At 33.3% G+C, this 19992-nt stretch overlaps 1 protein-coding gene across 1 annotated transcript in view; it reads left to right on the top strand.

Annotated features, from left to right (window-relative positions):
- Positions 1 to 19715, top strand: part of LOC148608892 (uncharacterized) — a 30025-nt gene extending 10310 nt beyond the window's left edge. The window contains exons 2-3 of the mRNA XM_088540644.1: positions 14109 to 14824; positions 19493 to 19715. Coding sequence (XP_088396770.1) covers positions 14109 to 14824; positions 19493 to 19660 — 884 coding nt within the window. The 3' untranslated portion in view covers positions 19661 to 19715. The remainder of the gene's footprint in view (positions 1 to 14108; positions 14825 to 19492) is intronic.
- The last annotated feature ends 277 nt before the right edge of the window (positions 19716 to 19992 follow it).

Below are 19992 nucleotides of genomic sequence, written 5' to 3'. Positions count from 1 at the left end.
GTGTAAAGGCCTAGATATCATTATTTGGTATATACATTGATTTGCTGTTGGTCTTTGCATAGAAACTAACACACTATATTTAAATGTAATGCTCTACAGGACATGGGTTGTGTCCTGTAATTGTATGAAATATGATGTATCTTGGTTCTCAACTTCACATAGGGAGAATTGGGATTGAATTGGACTTAAAAAAATATTTCATTACAATGATTTTCAACTTTTAACGTATTTTACTAAAAAAATTAGTTGGACTTGTTTTAAACCAACAGTGACACATAAGATCGTTATCCAATTCTAGGTTGTATGAAGAATGTGTATTGACGCACATAACACATACATACACCAATCAACAAATGGTCGTACCTCCCACCTTATACCTTATGGTAATATTATCCATACAGCACAGAAAACTCAATACTCACTCAATAAGTTCAATAAACTGTTGAATAGACTATCTCGTAGAAGATTTAGTTATGATACTGTGTTAAATCGTTAAAGAGTAATCAAGGGAACCAAGGTTATAGCGGTAATCAGAAGAATGTAATCCAGGGACAAAGACCAGACATGGAAAACAGACATACACAACAAAGAACATAAAGTAACTAAAATCATACATACAAAGTAACAAAAGTAAATGAGCAACTCGGACTCCACTAAAAACTGGGAGCATGGACCAGGTGCACCGGTAGGGTAAGCGTCCTCTGCTTTTCTAGAAACACCCGCCGAGTTGCTTATAAAAAGTCAAGTCCGGGGTAGACAAACGAGGAAAGGAAAACTATGACCCGTTGAATAAATCAGTTTTCATGGTGCAGATGGATACACCATAACGATCCACGAGTTCATGATGACGACCATAAAACTTTTGTAGTGATGACTTCAATCTTGTAGCAACATAACTCTGTTCTAGAATCCTATTTGTTAGAGTTCTAGCGCGATACAAAAAGTCTGCGTAGTTTCGGCAAACTCTGGCATAACGTATGAGTTGTGATATGAACACTCCATACGCAGGAGCCGAAGGGATGTTGCCACAGATGAAAGGAAAGTTGACAATTCTGAATGAAAAGTCATCTCGTTTTTCGTAAAGTTTGGTCAATAGTTTTCCTTTACCATCGATTTCTAAGTGTAGGTCAAGATATGAGGCTGACTTCACAGTGTCTGTAGTATCTTTTATCTCAAGTTCTTTTGGGTAGATGCGATGTATCAAATCCCCGAAATTAGGATTGTTTAAAGATAAAACGTCATCTATATAACGGAAACTGAGATTGAAGGATCTAGCCAAACAATATTCTTTCTTTCTGATCAGATCAGCTATAAAGTCAGCCTCATAAGAGTGAAGAAATTGGTGAGCGAGTAAAGGAGCGTAATTTGTTCCCATTGGAATGCCGACCGTTTGTTGAAAAACACGTCCACCACACTGGACAAATATGTTGTCGATTACAAATTCCAGCATTTTGTAAACATCTTCCTCTGTATATTTTGAAGATGATTTTGAATTATTTCTTACAAAGTATGAGGAATCTCTACCAAGAACTATATATTTGTATCTAGGTGTACCATCTTTTTTGGAAAAACAACGATGTATAATGTTTTTCAGTCGGGATTTTGAACTGAGTATGGGGAATAGAAGTATACAGTGTTGAAAAATCATAGATTTTAATGCTATTATATTCAGATAATAGTCTTGAACTGATCGTCTCCAAAAGATCATTTGAATTTTTCAGGATCCACATTGAATTAATACCACTACGGGAGGTACAAGTGCTGTGGTAGGACTGTAGACCCTCTTTGACAGTTGTGAGTATAGAAGATAAAAGTTATGAAACAGCTTTGGTGGTACATTTTGCAGATCCAGCTATGAAACGTTGTTTGTATGGATTCTTGTGAAATTTAGGAATCCAGTACATAGACGGTAATTCACAATCATCTTCCTTGGTAGAGAGACCAAAAGAGGATAGCACAGATTTATGGTTTTCCACAATCTCTTCTTTGGAAAGAGTGGTAGCAGTGTAGGTCTTATCACTGCTATTATTTTCTACGTCTACCTCTGATAATAAACATTGGATATAAAACGTTTTGCAAACAAAAACAATGTTGTTTTGGGCTTTGTCTGCTGGTACGACAACATATTTGTCATGTATAGAAGACAATGTTTTTGCTACATCGTTGTCTTTGAAAACTGATGTAGCCTTGGCACTCATTGACCTACTTAAAACTTTCATTCGTTTCAAAATTAAAGACCTCACGGCCTTCAACCACTCTGACAGAGAATCAATGTCTTCTTGTTCTCGTTTTATCCATTTTCTTGCATAGTCCTCGACGGCATCCATAAGAACTCTAAAGTTATAATTCCAATTTATGGAGCGTGGTTCACGGTACTTGGGACCTTTAGAAAGGATATTACGCAGAGATTCGTTTTCGATAATGGTTAAATCTTCCGTTACGACGTGACCAGAATGACCATATTTGAATGGAGAGGTTTTGCAAGAACAGTCAGGTGCTTTAGCCTTGAAGTCCTCAATCTCGAGGTTCTGCAATAGCCTTTTATAATTGAAAATTTTGGATGCGATGGGTGAAGTATAGGAATATGAAATAATTGGTATGGATTTGTCTTTGAAATATGGGGGAATTTTGTTGGTAACGTTTTTGTGATGGACGACGTTAGCCAAATTAATTGCATCTATACCTTTGTTGACAAACGGTAGTGGAAGAAATGATCGTTTTTCTTCATCTTGACTTTTCACACAAACTGGTTTAAAGAGTCTGTGGAAACCAATATCCAAAATGATGGCAACAAGTCTGTATAATGATGAAGTGGGGTCAGAAACAGGAGTGTCAAGACTTGTTTTGTAAAGGGAGTGTAGTAGAGTGAGAGGTATAGAATAAAGTTTGGTTCTAATGTGATGAAGTCCAAGAGGTTTTTGTATGAAAGGAAGGAGACCATCTATGGAGACATCATATAACTTAGGTGACGTATAGTGGCGGTGGCCATGACTCCTTTTCCGTCTTGGAATTTTGTCAAATAAATTCATCACATTTATGTTATTGTTTTATTGGCTTGAAAGGTTTCCTATACTTTTGATGTTGTCATTGCATCCGTAAGGTATTGCAGTACCTAGTCTGCGTATCCAGAACTCTTCTCTTTCCCTACGATAGTTTTTACTTAGAACGGGACTGTTCGTAGGATGGTGATTTTTTTCTAAAATACGAACTTTCATGGAGAGGATTGAATAATCTTGTTGATTAAAGTGTTTATAAATTGTCGGGAATTTGGTGGTGTTAATTCCCGAACGATGACTACATTCTTTTATTTAATCGTTCTTGCGTTTCTCCGACATATATTAAACCTAATAAGTTGCATTCTAATCCATATATTAAGTTTGTTGATTTGCAACTTAAGTCATCGTGACTTCTTGTATGGAAGGTTTTGTTTGTAAGGGAACTGGAGAAGTAAGGGTCGGTTATAAGAATGTTGCATGTTTTGCAATTTTTTATACCACATTTTGATATGGTACAATGTGGTTCGTCATCGTTGTAGTCAAATATATCGTTTAAAGTGATGGAACATGGTTTGATAATTTTAAAATAGTCAGAATTTTTGTACTGGAATAGATGGTCTGCAGACTGAACGTGTGATTGGGTACTTTTAGTTGAATTGGTCGGGGTACTTTCCATACCAGATGTGAGTGTGCTAAGATTCCCATCTGGGGACACCACATACTTACAAGACAACAGAGTGTCCGATCTGCTGTCAGGTTCGGACCTTTTTATACTGGGCGACGTCCGAGCCAGTTTTTCTTTCATTCCTCTTGTTAAAAACATTAATTTTAAAAATTGTATTACTGGGTTGATGATACCCTCGGGGACAAAATATACCTTATCAAAGATACCAATTTTGGTAGTTACATTGATTTGCTCGTAGAGTCTTTCCATACAAATTAATACACTATTTATAAAAGGAATTTTTAACATGACATGGGTTATGTCCATATTGTATGACTTATGATGTGGTTCTCAACTCCACATGGGAAAAATTGGGATTGATATTACTCGGCCCTTTTTCTGGGTATGTTTAATTGTGTAAATTTTTTTACAGTTCTAAAAAGGGGAGGGACGTGAGCACGCCTGTATATGTGTGTAATATTGTTTTGGGGCCAGCTGCAGCCTGCCCAGTAGTGTGGAGGTTTCTTCCTCGTTCATTGAAGACCATTTGTCCTTGTGCTGACATTTTTCATCCCGGTATGGTTGTTGTCTCTTTGCGCATATTCACCATACCCATTCTCCTTATATTTCATACATTGCCATTACCATTACTGCTATTATAGTTTAAACAAAATCTGGGCATTTTACAATTCAGCATAATTGTTTTATTTGTTTACAGAGGTATCGAAACCTCAACTAATGTGAACCTTGCTATAAAATGATACAGCAACATTAGCATAGAACCTTAAAGTAAAATATTTTTTTACCCAATTATAAAGATTTTTGGCAAACTCGTGTTCTTTTTGTTACAAGAACTTTTTTAAAGGTTAAAAAAAAATACAAAATAAAATCCGAAGTAAATATAGAAATCTAATGTAAGTTGTATACGCGATACAAGGAGTAACATTTTTGAAAAATATTCGGTTTTTGACAAACAGATTAAAGATAGTCGATTTTCATAGTGTCGACAAATTTATTTTCTGTATTTTACTTGTATCTTAATATTTCCATCTTGAACTTGACTCGACTTCCCCACAAAGTTCAGGACTTGTTTTGATGTTGGTGTCTTCTTTGATGAACTTGTTTTGTAATTGTATTAAGTTTATATTCTCTTATTTTATTGTTCATATTTTCTGCATTATTTTGACAATTCATGTAACCAATTTTGACCGATAGCAATTTTATATTGCCCGTTTACATTGTAATATACCAGAAAAATCAACCGTAATGGAATCGGGAGGTTAAGCAAACTATAAAACCAAGTTGAACTCACTGTTATTTTATCGGAAATGACTGTACCAAGTCAGGACCATTGCTTTTTCCAACTTTCCAATATTTCCCTTGATATTTCCATTTGTTATACGGACTTTTTTCTTGACTATTCTTTTTTCTATTGCCTAGAGTTTTATCTGTTCCTAATTTTGTTATTGCCATTCATCTTGTTATAAACAATTTTTGAATGGTAAGATAAATGAGATAAACTGCAGGCAAAACAGTAATTAGCTAAATTATATACAAGAATATTGAAAGATAGGACTGAATACTATCTAAAGATTTTGTGGGGAAAATAAAAAATTCTCCTGTTGTAAAATCGTTGAAATCTTAGGCGTTGATCCTTATTGCCTAAAGGAGAACACCTAAATAGTTTTATCATATAAAGCGTTGTCAGTGCATGTTTGTAAAGAAAACACATATAAATCGAAAAAGACACTGAAAAACCTATAACACATATACTAGTATTGTATCTATCTTGGTACCATTTTAAATTAAACATATTACCAACTTCTATTTTTTTTAACTTTTCAGAGATACAAGGACTATGATTTCTGATGAATTTGAATTACAGAGAAACGATTTCTGTTTTACCAAAATTGAGTATAAACATTGGTTTCTACTTTAATAGAGTCTAACATTATTTACACACAAATCGATTTTTAAAAGAGAAATAAAGAAATTATAATTTATATGGAAGATAATAATTTAGTAATTAGTGGTCAATCCTCTTCTTTAGACTGATTAATATACTGGTAATTGCTTTTATTATACCAAGTTGATATATAATTGCTAGGAACTACTTGTAATAACTCAAATATTACAAACGCATATTTGGATGCCATAGTTTTACAATGGTTTAGGTTAATTGGCTAAGAATTGTATCAACCTAAAAATTGTTTTAAAAAAAAATTCCTTTACCACACTTGTTACTCCAGTAGTGGTATTAATTCAATGTGGATCCTGAAAAATTCGAAAGATCTTTTGGAAACAATTAGTTCAAGACTATTATCTGAATATAATAGCATTAAACCCTATGATTTTTCAACACTGTATACTTCTATTTCCCATACTCAGTTAAAATCCCGACTTAAAAAGTAATCAAGGGAACCAAGGTTATAGTGTAATCAAAAGAATGTAATCAAGGGACAAAGACCAAACATGGAAAACAGACATACACAACAAAGAACATAAAGTAACTAAAATCCTACATACATAGTAACAAAAGCAAATGAGCAACTCGGACTCCACTAAAAACTGGGAGCATGGACCAGGTGCATCGGTAGTGTAAGCGTCCTCTGCTTTTCTAGAAACACCCGCCGAGTTGCTCATAAAAAGTCAAGTCCGGGGTAGACAAACGAGGAAAGGAAAACTATGATCCACTGAATAAATCAGTTATCATGGTGCAGATGGATACACCATAATGATCCACGGGTTCATGATGACGACCATAAAACTTCTGTAGTGATGACTTCAATCTTGTAGCAACATAACCCTGTTCCAGAAGCCTATTTGTTAGAGTTCTAGCGCGATACATAAAGTCTGCGTAGTTTCGGCAAGCTCTGGCATAACGTATGAGTTGTGATATGAACACTCCATACGCAGGTGCCGAAAGAATGTTGCCACAGATGAAAGGAAAGTTGACAATTCTGAATGAAAAGTCATCACGTTTGTCGTAAAGTTTTCCTTTACCATCGATTTCTAAGTATAGGTTAGATTACTCCTTCAATGCCTGAAACGAGTATATTCTTTACAGCAATGATTAAATTAGTGATAATATTAACTTTCAGAAACAATAATTATTTGAAGGATCATGTTTATAACTAAAATTGGTGTTTTTATACAAAATTTGTTCATTTTTATTGGGGTCCAGGGCGAAAGTTTTTTTTCAATATAGGATGAAAATTCTCATGAATGAATTATGAACTATAATGGTTGTCTTAGTTTGGCCTATTTTTGGCTGACGGCTATCTAATGATTTCTTGGTTTCCTTTCTTCTTTCACATATCTTAGACGTTATATTTTATGATCAGATGAAAGGCATGCTTAACCCCTTCTTTTGCATCAGGTCCCAGTTTGTAGTGGAGTTAGGGTTGCACATTTACTTCTGTGTCTTTGTACGAATTATGTCGGTCATTTCATGTTCTTTGTTGTGTGAATATATTTTCCCTGTCTTGTCTTTGTTTTTAGAATGTTCTTTTATTTTTTGCTCGAATCTTTGTTCCCTTGATAACCCTTTACATAGGAACGATTTTTTGTGCCATGGATTGCAGATATTAAACTTTCTAAAGTATAGTGGATCATTGCTTATTATAGAGGTTTCTTTTGGCATGGGTAGTAGCCATTAAACTCTAAAGTATCAACATTGTACATAGAGGAATGCGTCTTAAACACAGATGAAAGCATCCTATATACATCGGAGGCCATCTTAAGGGATGTTATCAGTTCATTTAAGTAGCAGCATTAGGAGAATTTTGATTATGTGTAATTTAAATCTTGCAAAACGGGAACATGATGTTTCTTTTCTTATGTATGTTTTTGTCTTCTTCATTGTACCCTCAGTTATCTTGGTCATAGATATTCTTGTTTTCACTCTCTGTAATCTGTATATTTTCTTGTTTTTTGTGTGCAAATTTTGTGCCTGATTAACGATTCCCCATTTTTTTACACTTAAAAAAAGTTTTTATAAATCACTATTCTAAATAGAGAATCAAACGAAAAAAATTTATGCATCAAGTTTGCCTCTTGTCTTGACTTACTCCTTTACTGTTTAGTTCTTTTTAATGTTTATCATTCTGTACGATTTGTGTGTGTTAGTTTAATTTTTGATAATTTGCCAACCGTCACGTATATAATAGATATGCCATTGACTAATTACACGAGTATAAACTTAAATCATACTGGTGGATTTATACACTGATGTATTCGATGAGTATTTCTATACGCCATTTTCTGTTAAATACATAATTATAGTACTTAAATATCTCCTCGTATAAACCTTGAATTAAAAAGGAATAAAAAGTTAACGTATAAGGTCTAGCATTTTTTCCGTCTTCCTATCGAGACGAGATGTAAAATTGATTGCTTCTGACTTGTCACGAAAGACGGAAGTTGGCAATAATATATAGTGATTTGATAAAAATCATTAATCCTAAATGTTCATTGGACAACACTTTTGGTAAGGTAATTTTTCATTGGATAACGCTTCATCGGACTTGCGAAGGTAACGTAAAAAGAGAACACGGTGTTTGCTTTTCGGGGTCTTCCGGTACTTCGGAATTCCTTCTGACTTATCCATTCAGAAAGGCCCCTTACAACTTTTCCCGCGGAAAATAAATCTTTGAACTAAAATTGACCGCTTTTGACCTGTCACGGAAAACGGAAGTCGTCAATAGCGTGCAGCGATTAGATAAAATCAACGACCCTAATTTTTCGTTGGATAACACTTTTGGTCAGATAATTTTTTATTGGATAACATTTTTTCGGACTGGGGATGTTAACGAAAAAGACCACCAGCTGTTTGCTTTTCAAGATTATCCGATACTTCGGAATTCCTTCTGGCTTATTCATTTAAAGATGCTTAACGTTTCATCATCCTGACAATTTTTCCCGCCGAAAATAAGTCGATCTCTTAAATGTCTACTGTCGTCATACTTTCAACTATTGATTCTCAACATAATAAGCTTATAATTGATACTTGGTATGGTTGTAAACAAAGACAACAGGGTATATCCAGAATAGATTATCGAATGTGCAGCTATAATGCCAAGCTTAAGAAAATATAGAATGAATAAGATTTAAATGTCCAGCATTAGGGTCAAGTTCAAAATCTGAACTTTACATAAAAAATCAGGCATTGTACATAATAGATTAACACAACACTAAAGCTTCAAATTGACACTACCTTCATATGATATAGCTCAATCAGCTAACTTTACATTTATATAATATAAATAATTGTATACATATAGCAAACATTACGAAAATGATATTCAACATCCAGAAAACAAAATTGCAAATCTATATTGGAAACAGAAGAAAAAGATTTTCACTGATAAACTTCAAACATAAAAATAAGAAGCTACAAAGACGGCAAGCTTTTTTTAAACCTTCAACTCCTGTAATTTAAATCTTTACATGTATGTATAAGTTACAAAAGGAATGGCAAAGTAAAGTATTGCAGATTCCTACCCCTACAAATACAGTCTGTAACAATCGGTAGTACGAAATTGAAAATAAATGTCAATGTTTATCAATATAAGAAAGATTTTTATGAAAAGAAGTAGTATTGAGTACTTTGTAATTAATCCGAACATTGCCAAACCTTTCAACTGTTGAGACATCACAAAAATATTCACATATAACTGTATAACACGAATATGAACGTATGCCAAAAACTTCTTGGCCACATTTCATTATTTTGTCGATAAATGTCCAGCTTTTCAACACATTTCTCGGTACATGGAAGAAATGCAGAGCCGTTCTCTGTCTGTCTACTATATATCTTATATAACTCCTGGGAAATTTATCTCTGACAGATCATCATCACCCTATTGTATATCTGTCAGATCTGTAGTCTACTAATCGTTTAGTATAGTCTTCGATTGCTTGTGTCGAGCCGTCATTTATGAGCAGACATGGTCATCTTTTTTTCTTGTGTTCCCAACCATAAAAAACTGCGAATAGACTACAGCTCTTGGTGGTTAAACAGTTCTGAGAGTATAATTTATTTCTAAACATGACCCATTATCTTTACTAAAGGTAAAAATAAAGATAATGGATATAAATTAACAAAGTGTCTTTTATTTTTTCATTATATTAGTTTACGTCACTTAATATTGCAGTAATTTTATAATGCAAAATGTTTAAATATATGTAAATATGTTAAAATGTTTTTTTTTTATTTTATTTTGTTGTTTATTTGTTTAAAAGCAGATACTATAGTATAGGGGTTAAAAGTTTTTGCTGTTTAAGCTTCCTAGTCTATGGTTTTATTACGTGGTGGTTTTCATATTAGTTCTTAAATAGGACCAAGGCTTGTCTTATTGGTCTGAGGCAACGCCGAAGACCAATGGGACCAGCCGAGGACCTATAACTCAGCCGACCCCTAAAATCCCTACACAATTATACCTTTATCAATTAACTACAAGTTTTATCTATTATTTTATATATTTTTAACTGGCTAAGTCATATTGAAAATAAAAATGTACACGCAAAGATTTTTGTTGATTTTTTTTCTTTTATATTTTGTACTTCGTTAGACTTAATCCGCTTAGTTCTTAACTAACACATTCAATCTATTCGTCTGGAAAATTGTGGAATTTCCATCAAGTGAAACCCTGTGTGTATACATATCCACAAATCTTTTTGCAACTCTTTAGTAGTTAACTTAAGTTAAAGTCCCGAAAATTGTATACTTTTCCCATTACATTTGTTTATGTTGAAGTCATGGATTTTCGAATGACACGATGTTGGCCGGATTTACGGTTTTATATCGTAATGGTAGTTAATGTAGGGTACGATTATTTTAAAATTGTATGTTACAATTTATATGTTTATCAAAGTTTATCTCATGTTCGGATAGATTGCTTGTAATATTCTATTTTGTATTCGGAAGTGACTGTGATATTTTATCCTTTTTTTTCGGCACTGATTGTGTTTATGATTTGAAATGTTATCTTATAATCGGGATTGATTATTTATGTTTATTCGGAGTGGAATGTGATATTTCATTTAGTATCCGGGACTGACAGTACTTATATAAAGGATTGACTGTGATATTTCATTTAGTATCCGGGACTGACAGTACTTACATAAAGGATTGACTGTGATATTTCATTTAGTATCCGGGACTGACAGTACTTATATTAGGATTGACTGTGATATTTCATTTCCGGGACTGACAGTACTTATATAAAGGATTGACTGTGATATTTCATTTAGTATTCGGGACTGACAGTACTTATATAAAGGATTGACTGTGATATTTCATTTAGTATCCGGGGCTGACAGTACTTATATAAAGGATTGACTGTGATATTTTATCTCATATTCGGGATTGACTGTGATACTATATCTTGTATTCCGGGTTGACTGTGATATTTTATCTCACATGCGGGATTGACTGTAATATTCTATCTTGTATTCGGGAATGGCTGTGATATTCTATCTTGTATTCGGTACTGAATTTTATGTTTTATCTATCTGTAACATATCCTGTATTCTTACTGAACTGCTTTTAATATCACAAATATTAAAAAAAAATAAAATCCTATACTTTCTCTGTCTGTTATAACCACTACACGATTTGGACATTGATAGGATATTAAAATGTAAGTAAAATGTGCAGATATTCAATAAGGTACCTTGCCTAAATAAATTGTTCAAGACACAATGTTTAAATTCCCTTTTGTACAGTTTATGGTTGTTTACTTTTTAATTGGCATCGGGTTGTTCTTTTGCTTGGAATTGGACTAAATTTTAATTTCTATTTTATTGAATATGCCAAAATGTGTTACAGTATGATAAAGCCTTATATTGCTCTATTTTGAAAGAATTTATATGTGCGACACCTATATTATTCTGTTGTATATAGAACTGCACGTGTTTCTTCGTACAAGCTTGTACCTGATAAATGTGTACAATTATTTTTGTATTTATTTAGACTTAATCATTCTAACTGATTAACATATACTATTTGTCTTGATTTCTCTAGGGAATGTTTGCACTTTATAAATAATAACATTGTATAACTTTTGTTTTAAGAAATGACTTTATTTTTATATTTGATCGTATTATTTAATGTTCTAAAACGATAGGTGCATTGCTTATAATGTACAAATGAGAGTGTATATGTGTGCTTCTGTTGGCGGGTTAAGAAAATGATTGTTAGTTTAATTCTCGCCAAGTTATGTGTGTATGTGTATGTATGTGTATGTGTGTGTGTGTTGTTTCTAAATGACTCTAGTATATGATATTAGTTCAGTGGAATTATTTTAGACATGTTTCAATGAACAAAAAAAAATCAGATACCTTTAATTAACAAAAAAACTTAGGACCTATTAATTAACAAAATACTCAGACATCTTTAATTAACAGACTAGAAGACTTTTAATGATGAATTGTAAAAAATAAAACAGTAATACTACAAGATTAAAAAATGAAATTTCAAACTATTATTTTAATTCTTTATGAATTAATATGAACTTTTTATCGGTAAGAAAAATGTTCCTTGTTGTGATAGTTGTCTTATTGCCCTCACAAAGATGTTTAATGCTACCTAATACTTAATATACCGATCCGAAGGCAAGGAAGTCATGTGGTCATCACTGTTTTTATGTTTATTGTTATTCGTTTTACGTTTTTTTTTATAGAGGTCGACTTTCGTATTTTATGATTAGTTTCACATTTTACAGCTTGTTTTATAGTATGTGTTTTGCCCATCATTGAATACCGTTTGGTGACCTGTAGAAGTTTAATTGTTCGATGTTTGGCTTTTGGTGGCTGACTGTCTCATTGGCAATCATACCACATATCATATTGTTATATTAATCGTGTGAGACAAATAATAACAAGACGAATGTTTAGCAGGAAAATTTTCAAGGTCATAGTATCATTTCTAAACATATACAAGCATCATTTCCTTAATCTTAGTTTGAATTAGCACTGGACCTTGACTAAAGCCGCAATATTTACACATTTTAACTTAATAGATGTTTCTAAACACATTTTAAGAAAAGTCAGTGATCTGATACTATGACTTTATTCAAAACGGCAAGAAACTTGTTATAAAAATATCATTTGAATATTATTTTGATTTGCGCTATCAACATTTGATACAAGAGTTCAATCAATGCATGAACTAAAGTTTGGGTTTTCTAGGCACATGAACGAATTAATTCAAAAGTTTATACCGGATAATCATTAAAATATGTCTTTGATATTCGTTTTTAAAATTTATGTTCGTGTCCTCCTTATAACCAAATTTTGAAAATGAAGATGTAGTATAGGACAACCAACAATTTGTGATCTGTAAAATTTAAAATGTGATACACAAAATTAACCTCTATATATTTAGATTGAATCGATGAGACGGGCTTCGAGTCGTTCTCAAAAAGGGGAGAAAATCACGTTAACTTATTTGTTCATTTTTTTTTTTTAATTTTAAAAATAAATTCCTTTATATATTACCAAAACTGTTATTCTAGAAAGCCACTTTCTGATGAGTTTGAATTACAATTTTATTGGACAACTGCTTAATAATAGGTAAAATGATTACATGTCTAAACACATCAGAGTGTTTTATGACTCTGCATACATGCATTAATAAAATCAATGTCCTGATCCAAAGTTCCATCATCTAAGGGACTGTTATCATTACCAAAAACTTTTATTATTTATCACTTCAGACCAAATCATAAACATAAATGTTATGTAAATTATGTATCTGGGTCAGATAGATTTCTGTAGACTAAGAAGCTCTGTGGTTTTAAGATATTTTCATGGGTTATACATCATGTGATGTATCGAAGATTGTACGGTTCGTTGTTTTACTGAATTTATGGGAAACATTAACACCATCTCATCAACTGATTGGAAACATTAACATCATCTCGTCAACTGACGGGAATATTTGCATCATTTCGTCAACTGACGGGAAATATTTACATCATTTCGTAAACTGATGGGAACATTAACATCATCTCGGCAACTGATAATAGGGTTTTTGTGTAGTGAACTGTATTGAAGTGAAAATAAAAACAAAACTCATACATAGTGATGCAGTTTTACTAAGGACTAAAACAAGATTGTAACAAAATTTGTGACAGTACTGTCACCTAAATAAAGTAAAACTATGATGCGTTTAAAAAAAGTAATTCATTTTAAAGGCGTTACTATGTGAGAAGTACTTTCTAGTTGCTGATGTGTTTCTGAGCTATAATAGCGTTGATATGAAAAGAAAAAAAAACGTGATCAGAGGATGAATTTGAAAGATTTTGAAATACCGTATGTTTTAATTTCTATCGGAAGGATCATTTACACCCTGTTCATATGTACATGCATCAATATGTAATGTTAACATCATCGCTCATCAACAAACATACAACTGATTTCAATTTTCATTTTTATTTTTGTAGAACATTCATTGCCATCACAGCATTATCAGCTGGCACTGGAATATCCAGTTTCCACTACAAGTTTGCCTAGTAGTTTACCGGAAGTAATAGAAGCTCCAGAAACAGATGTTGGACCACAGCAGCCAATAGACGTGATCTCAGTTTATCCGCCGAGTGCAGTGGAAGATAAGCCATTCAAAACGAAAAATGGCCACGGAACAATATTTCACCACAATGCCAACGGGGATTTGTCGATGTCCTCGATAGAAACTTCACCGAAAAGGATTAACGGTGACGTTTCACTATGTTCAAAGGAAAGTTCACCAAAAAGGGACTCTATGAGCAGTAGTAGAACTAGCAAAGATAATTCGCCAAAACGTGAAAGTCGTGCTAAACTGCTTTCGAAGAGTATTCAAAAATCATTTTCGACGTTTGGACTTTACACCAAACGGAAAAATGAGTCCACAAAAAAGGACTTTAAAGAATTCATACCGATGCAAGACTCACATTCCAAACCCTTTCTTAACAATTCAAACCCCATTGTGTGTAATGGAAGCATTCAAAAACCTCCCGCTGATGGTCATCGGACCCCCTCTAGATCCTCATCACCTCAACCCGGACCCAGTGGCAATGGAACAGCTAGAAATTCATCAAAATCTAAACGTGCAACTGGTTGTAAATATGAACTTGTAAATAGATGTAGTAGTCCTGAAGTGGAGAAATGTGAAATCACAGTGGTAAGTGTCACCTGGAAAATTATTACTATCATTGTGTGTAATGTGGGCCACCACTGTGTCAGGACTTACTTAATATCGGCCATAACGGAACGTTAGCAGTGTGATCAAATACGTCAAAATCCAAAAACGTGGCATACACGTAATCAAATACGTCAAAAAACGTGGCCTACACGTGAACACATGAAACAAGAAACACAATGTAGCGAACTGAACAAAACATATTACATATAAAAAATAGTTCCTGGGCTGAGATAACCCTCATGCTCCCCCACCACTCATCAACTCAAATATGATTTTCGCGTTTACTAATACCTCCCATTCAAGAATCGCCAAACAATTAATTGAAGCATTTTTTTTTTACCACTTTTAATACCTCGTTGAGGCAAAAAACAAAAATGTTTGGGTTGTTTTATTCTTCAATCCTATTCTTTCTACAAAAAGGAAGTAAATTTACATTTATAGGCATCATCAGGCGACCTAATATGCTAGCTTCCAACGGTACTAGGATGCACTAACGGTTATTGCGTTATATGCAATATATGTACCCCCACGAATAAAATTGCTGAAATTGACATATGTTTTTTGTCAATGTCGGAACCCCTAGAGTATTGATGCTACAGTAAAAAAAGACAAATCTGGAATTTTCTGTTTCTTACTATCACAATACTTCTGGGGTTCTTTAAGGACTTTTGTCGATTTTCATTGTCAGAATTTAGAAAACAGGCTTCAGTATAAGATAAAATAACCATTCACACATACCTTCACTGTTTCAGAATTTCATATTTTCTTCTATTCCATTCGTTTTTGTCGATTTGTTGAAACCCGTAGTTCAAACGAGCTTTATGACACAGTACCTTTATATAGTGTCTTAACTTTCCCATGTAATAAATATTTGAACTATTTCAACTCCAATTAGGTGAAAAATTAACGCCCTATTCCTGCTTTGTATTAGCATATAAACACTGTAAAAGACAAGTTACATTGGTTCATACGGGTCAAAATAATGACCTTATCTAGAAATGGAAAATTTCGGACTTGTTGTATTTCAAACAGGCTTTTATACATTCAAATACAATACATATAGCATCTTAGCTGTCTTGTGATCATTTAAAGTGGTGAATAATTGAAAAACATATTTAAGGCCTTTTCATGGGTAGGGGCAGCAATTTTTCACTTAAACTTAGTTGTAATAATAAATATTGTTTGGGCCCATTTGAAAGCTAAGACACTATATGAAGGTACTGTTTCATATAAAAGCTTGTTTAAACTACGATATTTTAACAAATTGACAAACAAATGGGGGAAATAGAAGAAAAAACTAAGCGCCTTAAACTGAACAAATTTGTTGGATACATCGTTATTTTAAAAATAAATGCCATAAATACAAAATTCCGAAAATCCCATTTTTAGATAGGGTCATTTTTGTGACCTTGAAATTACGTTTTAATGGCTTGAAATGGCGGTTGGATACATCGATAATTGTAACAATAGAACCAGATTTGTCTTTTTACAGTGTTTATATATATAAAAAAAACTTTGCATTCTCGTTCATGTTGAGGTGGTTTTTTCAGGAGTAGGGTGGCAATTTTTTAACCTTTAAGTAGTTCTAATAATTCCAATATATTTTACTTGGACTCATTTGAAAGCTTGTGTGAAATAGAAGAAAAACTAAGCGCCTAAAACTAAACAGATATGTTGGATATATCGTTATTTAAGATACGTATGCCAAAAATGTACGTTTACAGTGTTGATATGTGTGAATGAGCTTTTTATTTCATACTGAAATCTGTTATCATGTAGAAAAGGTAATATTTTCAATGTTCTAGAAAAAAATCTTACATGAAAATAAGCTTTTTTGGAATCTAGATGTAGAAAATTGCATTATCTATCAAATGATACCCAATTTGAGATATTTTCGTCATGCAATAACTTGTAGAGTCGAATTTATTGGACTACTTATGAAAAAAATAGAAATACCATTTTGAGCCATTCAGTGATTCGAAAGATCTTTTGGAGACGATCAGTTCAAGACTATTATCTGCATATAATAGCATTAAAACCTATGATTTTTTTAAATACTGTATACTTTTATTCCCATACTCAGTTAAAATTCCGACTTAAAAACATTATACATCGTTGTTTTTTCCAAAAAAGGTGGTACACCTAGATACAAATATAAAGTTCTTGGTAGAGATTCCTCATACTTTGTAAGAAATAATTCCCAATCATCTTCCAACTATACAGAGGAAGATGTTAACAAATTGCTGGAATTTTTAATCGACAACATATTTGTCCAGATGGTGGATGTGTTTTTCAACAAACGGTAGGCATTCCAATGGGAACAAATTGTGCTCCTTTGTGCTGACCTATTCCTTCACTCTTATGAGGCTGACTTTATAGCTGATCTGATCCGAAGGAAAGAATATCGTTTGGCTAGATCCTTTAATCTCTGTTTCCGCTATGTAAATGACGTATTATCTTTAAACAATCCTAATTTCGGAGATTTGAAACATCGCAACTACCCCAAAGAATTTGAGATAAAGAATACTACAGACACTTTGAAGTCAGCCTCATATCTTGATCTACACTCAGAAATCGATGGTAAAGGAAAACTATTGACCAAACTTTACGACAAACGTGATGACTTTTCATTCATTCTTGAGTTTTTGCTAGAACTCTAACAAATAGGCTACTGGAACAGGGTTATGTTGCTACAAGGTTGAAGTCATCACTGCAGAAGTTTTATGGTCGTCATCATGAACTAGTGGATCGTTATTGTGTATACTGATTTATTCAACGGGTCATAGTTTTCCTTTCCTCGTTTGTCTACCCCGGACTTGACTTTTTATGAGCAACTCGGCGGGTGTTTCTAGAAAAGCAGAGGACGCTTACCCTACCGGTGCACCTGTTCCATGCTCTAAGTTTTTAGTGGAGTCCGAGTTGCTCATTTGCTTTTGTTACTTTGTACGTATAATTTTAGTTACTTTATGTTCTTTGTTGTGTATGTCTGTTTTCCATGTCCGGTCTTTGTCCCTGCTTTACATTCTTTTGATTACCGTTATAATCTTGGTTCCCTTGATTACTCTTATAATAATGAAAATCGACACAAGTCATTAAAACAAGATGTATCAATTGTTATATAATAAACAAAACAATCCATATGAGTAATTTTTTTTATTGGTACACCAATACTCCAGAAGATTTGACATTTACAAAATTGTCAATTTAAGCGTTTTCTTCGTTGTGGCAGGGGTACATGTCACTCAATAACCGTGTTAACGCAGTTGTTTGTTCCCACTGAAGATCTCAAACATTGTGCTGCATGATTATACCTATGTATATTCAGTTAATTTATATTGGATGTCCCAGGGGTGACGCTCGAACAATGGAGTCAGAAAATCTGGTTTTACCTGTTGGGGTATAAAGATAGGCTTATACTAAAAAAGAATCCGAGAATATTTTTGGCGACAAATTGATTCGTAAATAAGAGGTACATGTATAAAGACACATGAAAATCATTATGAAGTTGATGAGTGGGAGGGGTGCACGATGGCCCCTCCTAGCCGATGATCTAAAACTGAAAGTAAGAAAAAGACGTCACACAAAAATCTAACCCACTAGTAATATGAATTCCAGCAAAAAATAAATGAACATATTCGGTTCAAACATTAATTTAGTGAAACGTTTTAACTTGGTCTCGAACATTAAGAAGACTGAGAAGAATTACATGTAGTATTTCGTGTACCGGAGAAAACAATACTCAAAATTCAAATATCAATGCCAAGAAAATCGAAAAAGACAACTAAAATAATGTATAAAAAATTATAGAAAATGATCATAAATCACTTCATTCTACCTCCAAGCCATCAACCTCTATGAGCTCAGCAGGAACATCGGTTTAGGAAGTTACCATTCCATTATAATGGCACTGGGTCGTTGGTAGTTATATTTGGGTTGGTACCTGTATATGTTTTTTATCCACCATTTCTATGACTTTGTCAAATGTTTATGTTAATCCGTTTGAATATTGAGATGACAGTATGCTCTATGTAGCAAGGTCACAAGAAATAAGTCAGATAATCAAATGTTTGACCCAAAAAGGCAATAATAAAGAGCTTTTATTTCAAATCAATACAGTTTCAAGATTGAACAAGTTTGTTCTAACAGCGGACAAGAGATCCATCAATACCGCTGACAAAAGAAGAAAATTAAAATGTTGTACTAAATGATTAACATTCTGAAGTAAACTTATTGAACAGTCTGCTAAGGGTAACTGATTAGAAATTAAAACAACTATCGGCATAGACCAATGGCGGACATAAGACATGTTTGCTGGATGTTTGTGGGTGTATAGAAAAAAAGCAGTACACATCTTTGGTCTTGGCATGAGCAGGATATATTGCTAAGATTCAGTAAGGACGATACTTTAGAGATTGAGAAAGACTACCTTTAAACTTACGGCAAGCTGTGCAAGCCCTACAAAACTACTATAGATATCATGCTAATTTTTTGCATGAACTGGGCATTGGTATTATTGAATATCAGTTGGTTACAACTCCAGAAACCCAACTTGTAATCCTCAGTACACTAGCCTATACAGCGGTAGGCGTCAGTGTACAAACCTTTAGCGAACCCATAAGATAACTAATTGCATGTTTTGTTTTCAAGGAACCTACGGAATTGGAACACACAGACGCCAACGATGGCCGATTGATACATAATGAAAAGGAACAAGCTTCATTACGGGAGGCTGCAGACAGGGGGACTAAATTTATTGCGGTGATCGTGATTTTATTGTTTATAACGTTGGTTGTGTTGTTATTACATTTTGCATGATCACAAGTATATTGATTGCATTTTGTTACATTAATTAAAATATTATATAGTTTCATTTCTTGAAGTTTGATTTAAGGTCCACTTTTTTAGTTAAGTATGATCGAAAAAATTAACACTATGCAAGACCTTTTAAAGCTATGTACCAGAATTTAAGAAAACTTGGTGTAAATGGTTAAGGATCAAGGCAATCGAGATTCGAACGGTAATCAAAAAGAACATAATCAGGGATAACGACTAGACAAAGAAATATGACGTGAAATAACAAACTAACACGCACATAGAAGCAAAAGAAAATGAGCAACCCGGTGTCCAATTCAATCTTGGAGCATTGA

The sequence above is a fragment of the Perna viridis genome, chromosome 8 (assembly GCF_037379345.1).
Source record: "Perna viridis isolate PV_CMFRI_1.1 ecotype Kerala chromosome 8, ASM3737934v1, whole genome shotgun sequence".
NCBI classification, from domain to species: Eukaryota; Metazoa; Mollusca; class Bivalvia; order Mytilida; family Mytilidae; genus Perna; species Perna viridis.
The sequence above is the reverse complement of the archived record's forward strand: the minus strand, read 5'-3'. Positions and strand labels throughout refer to the sequence as shown.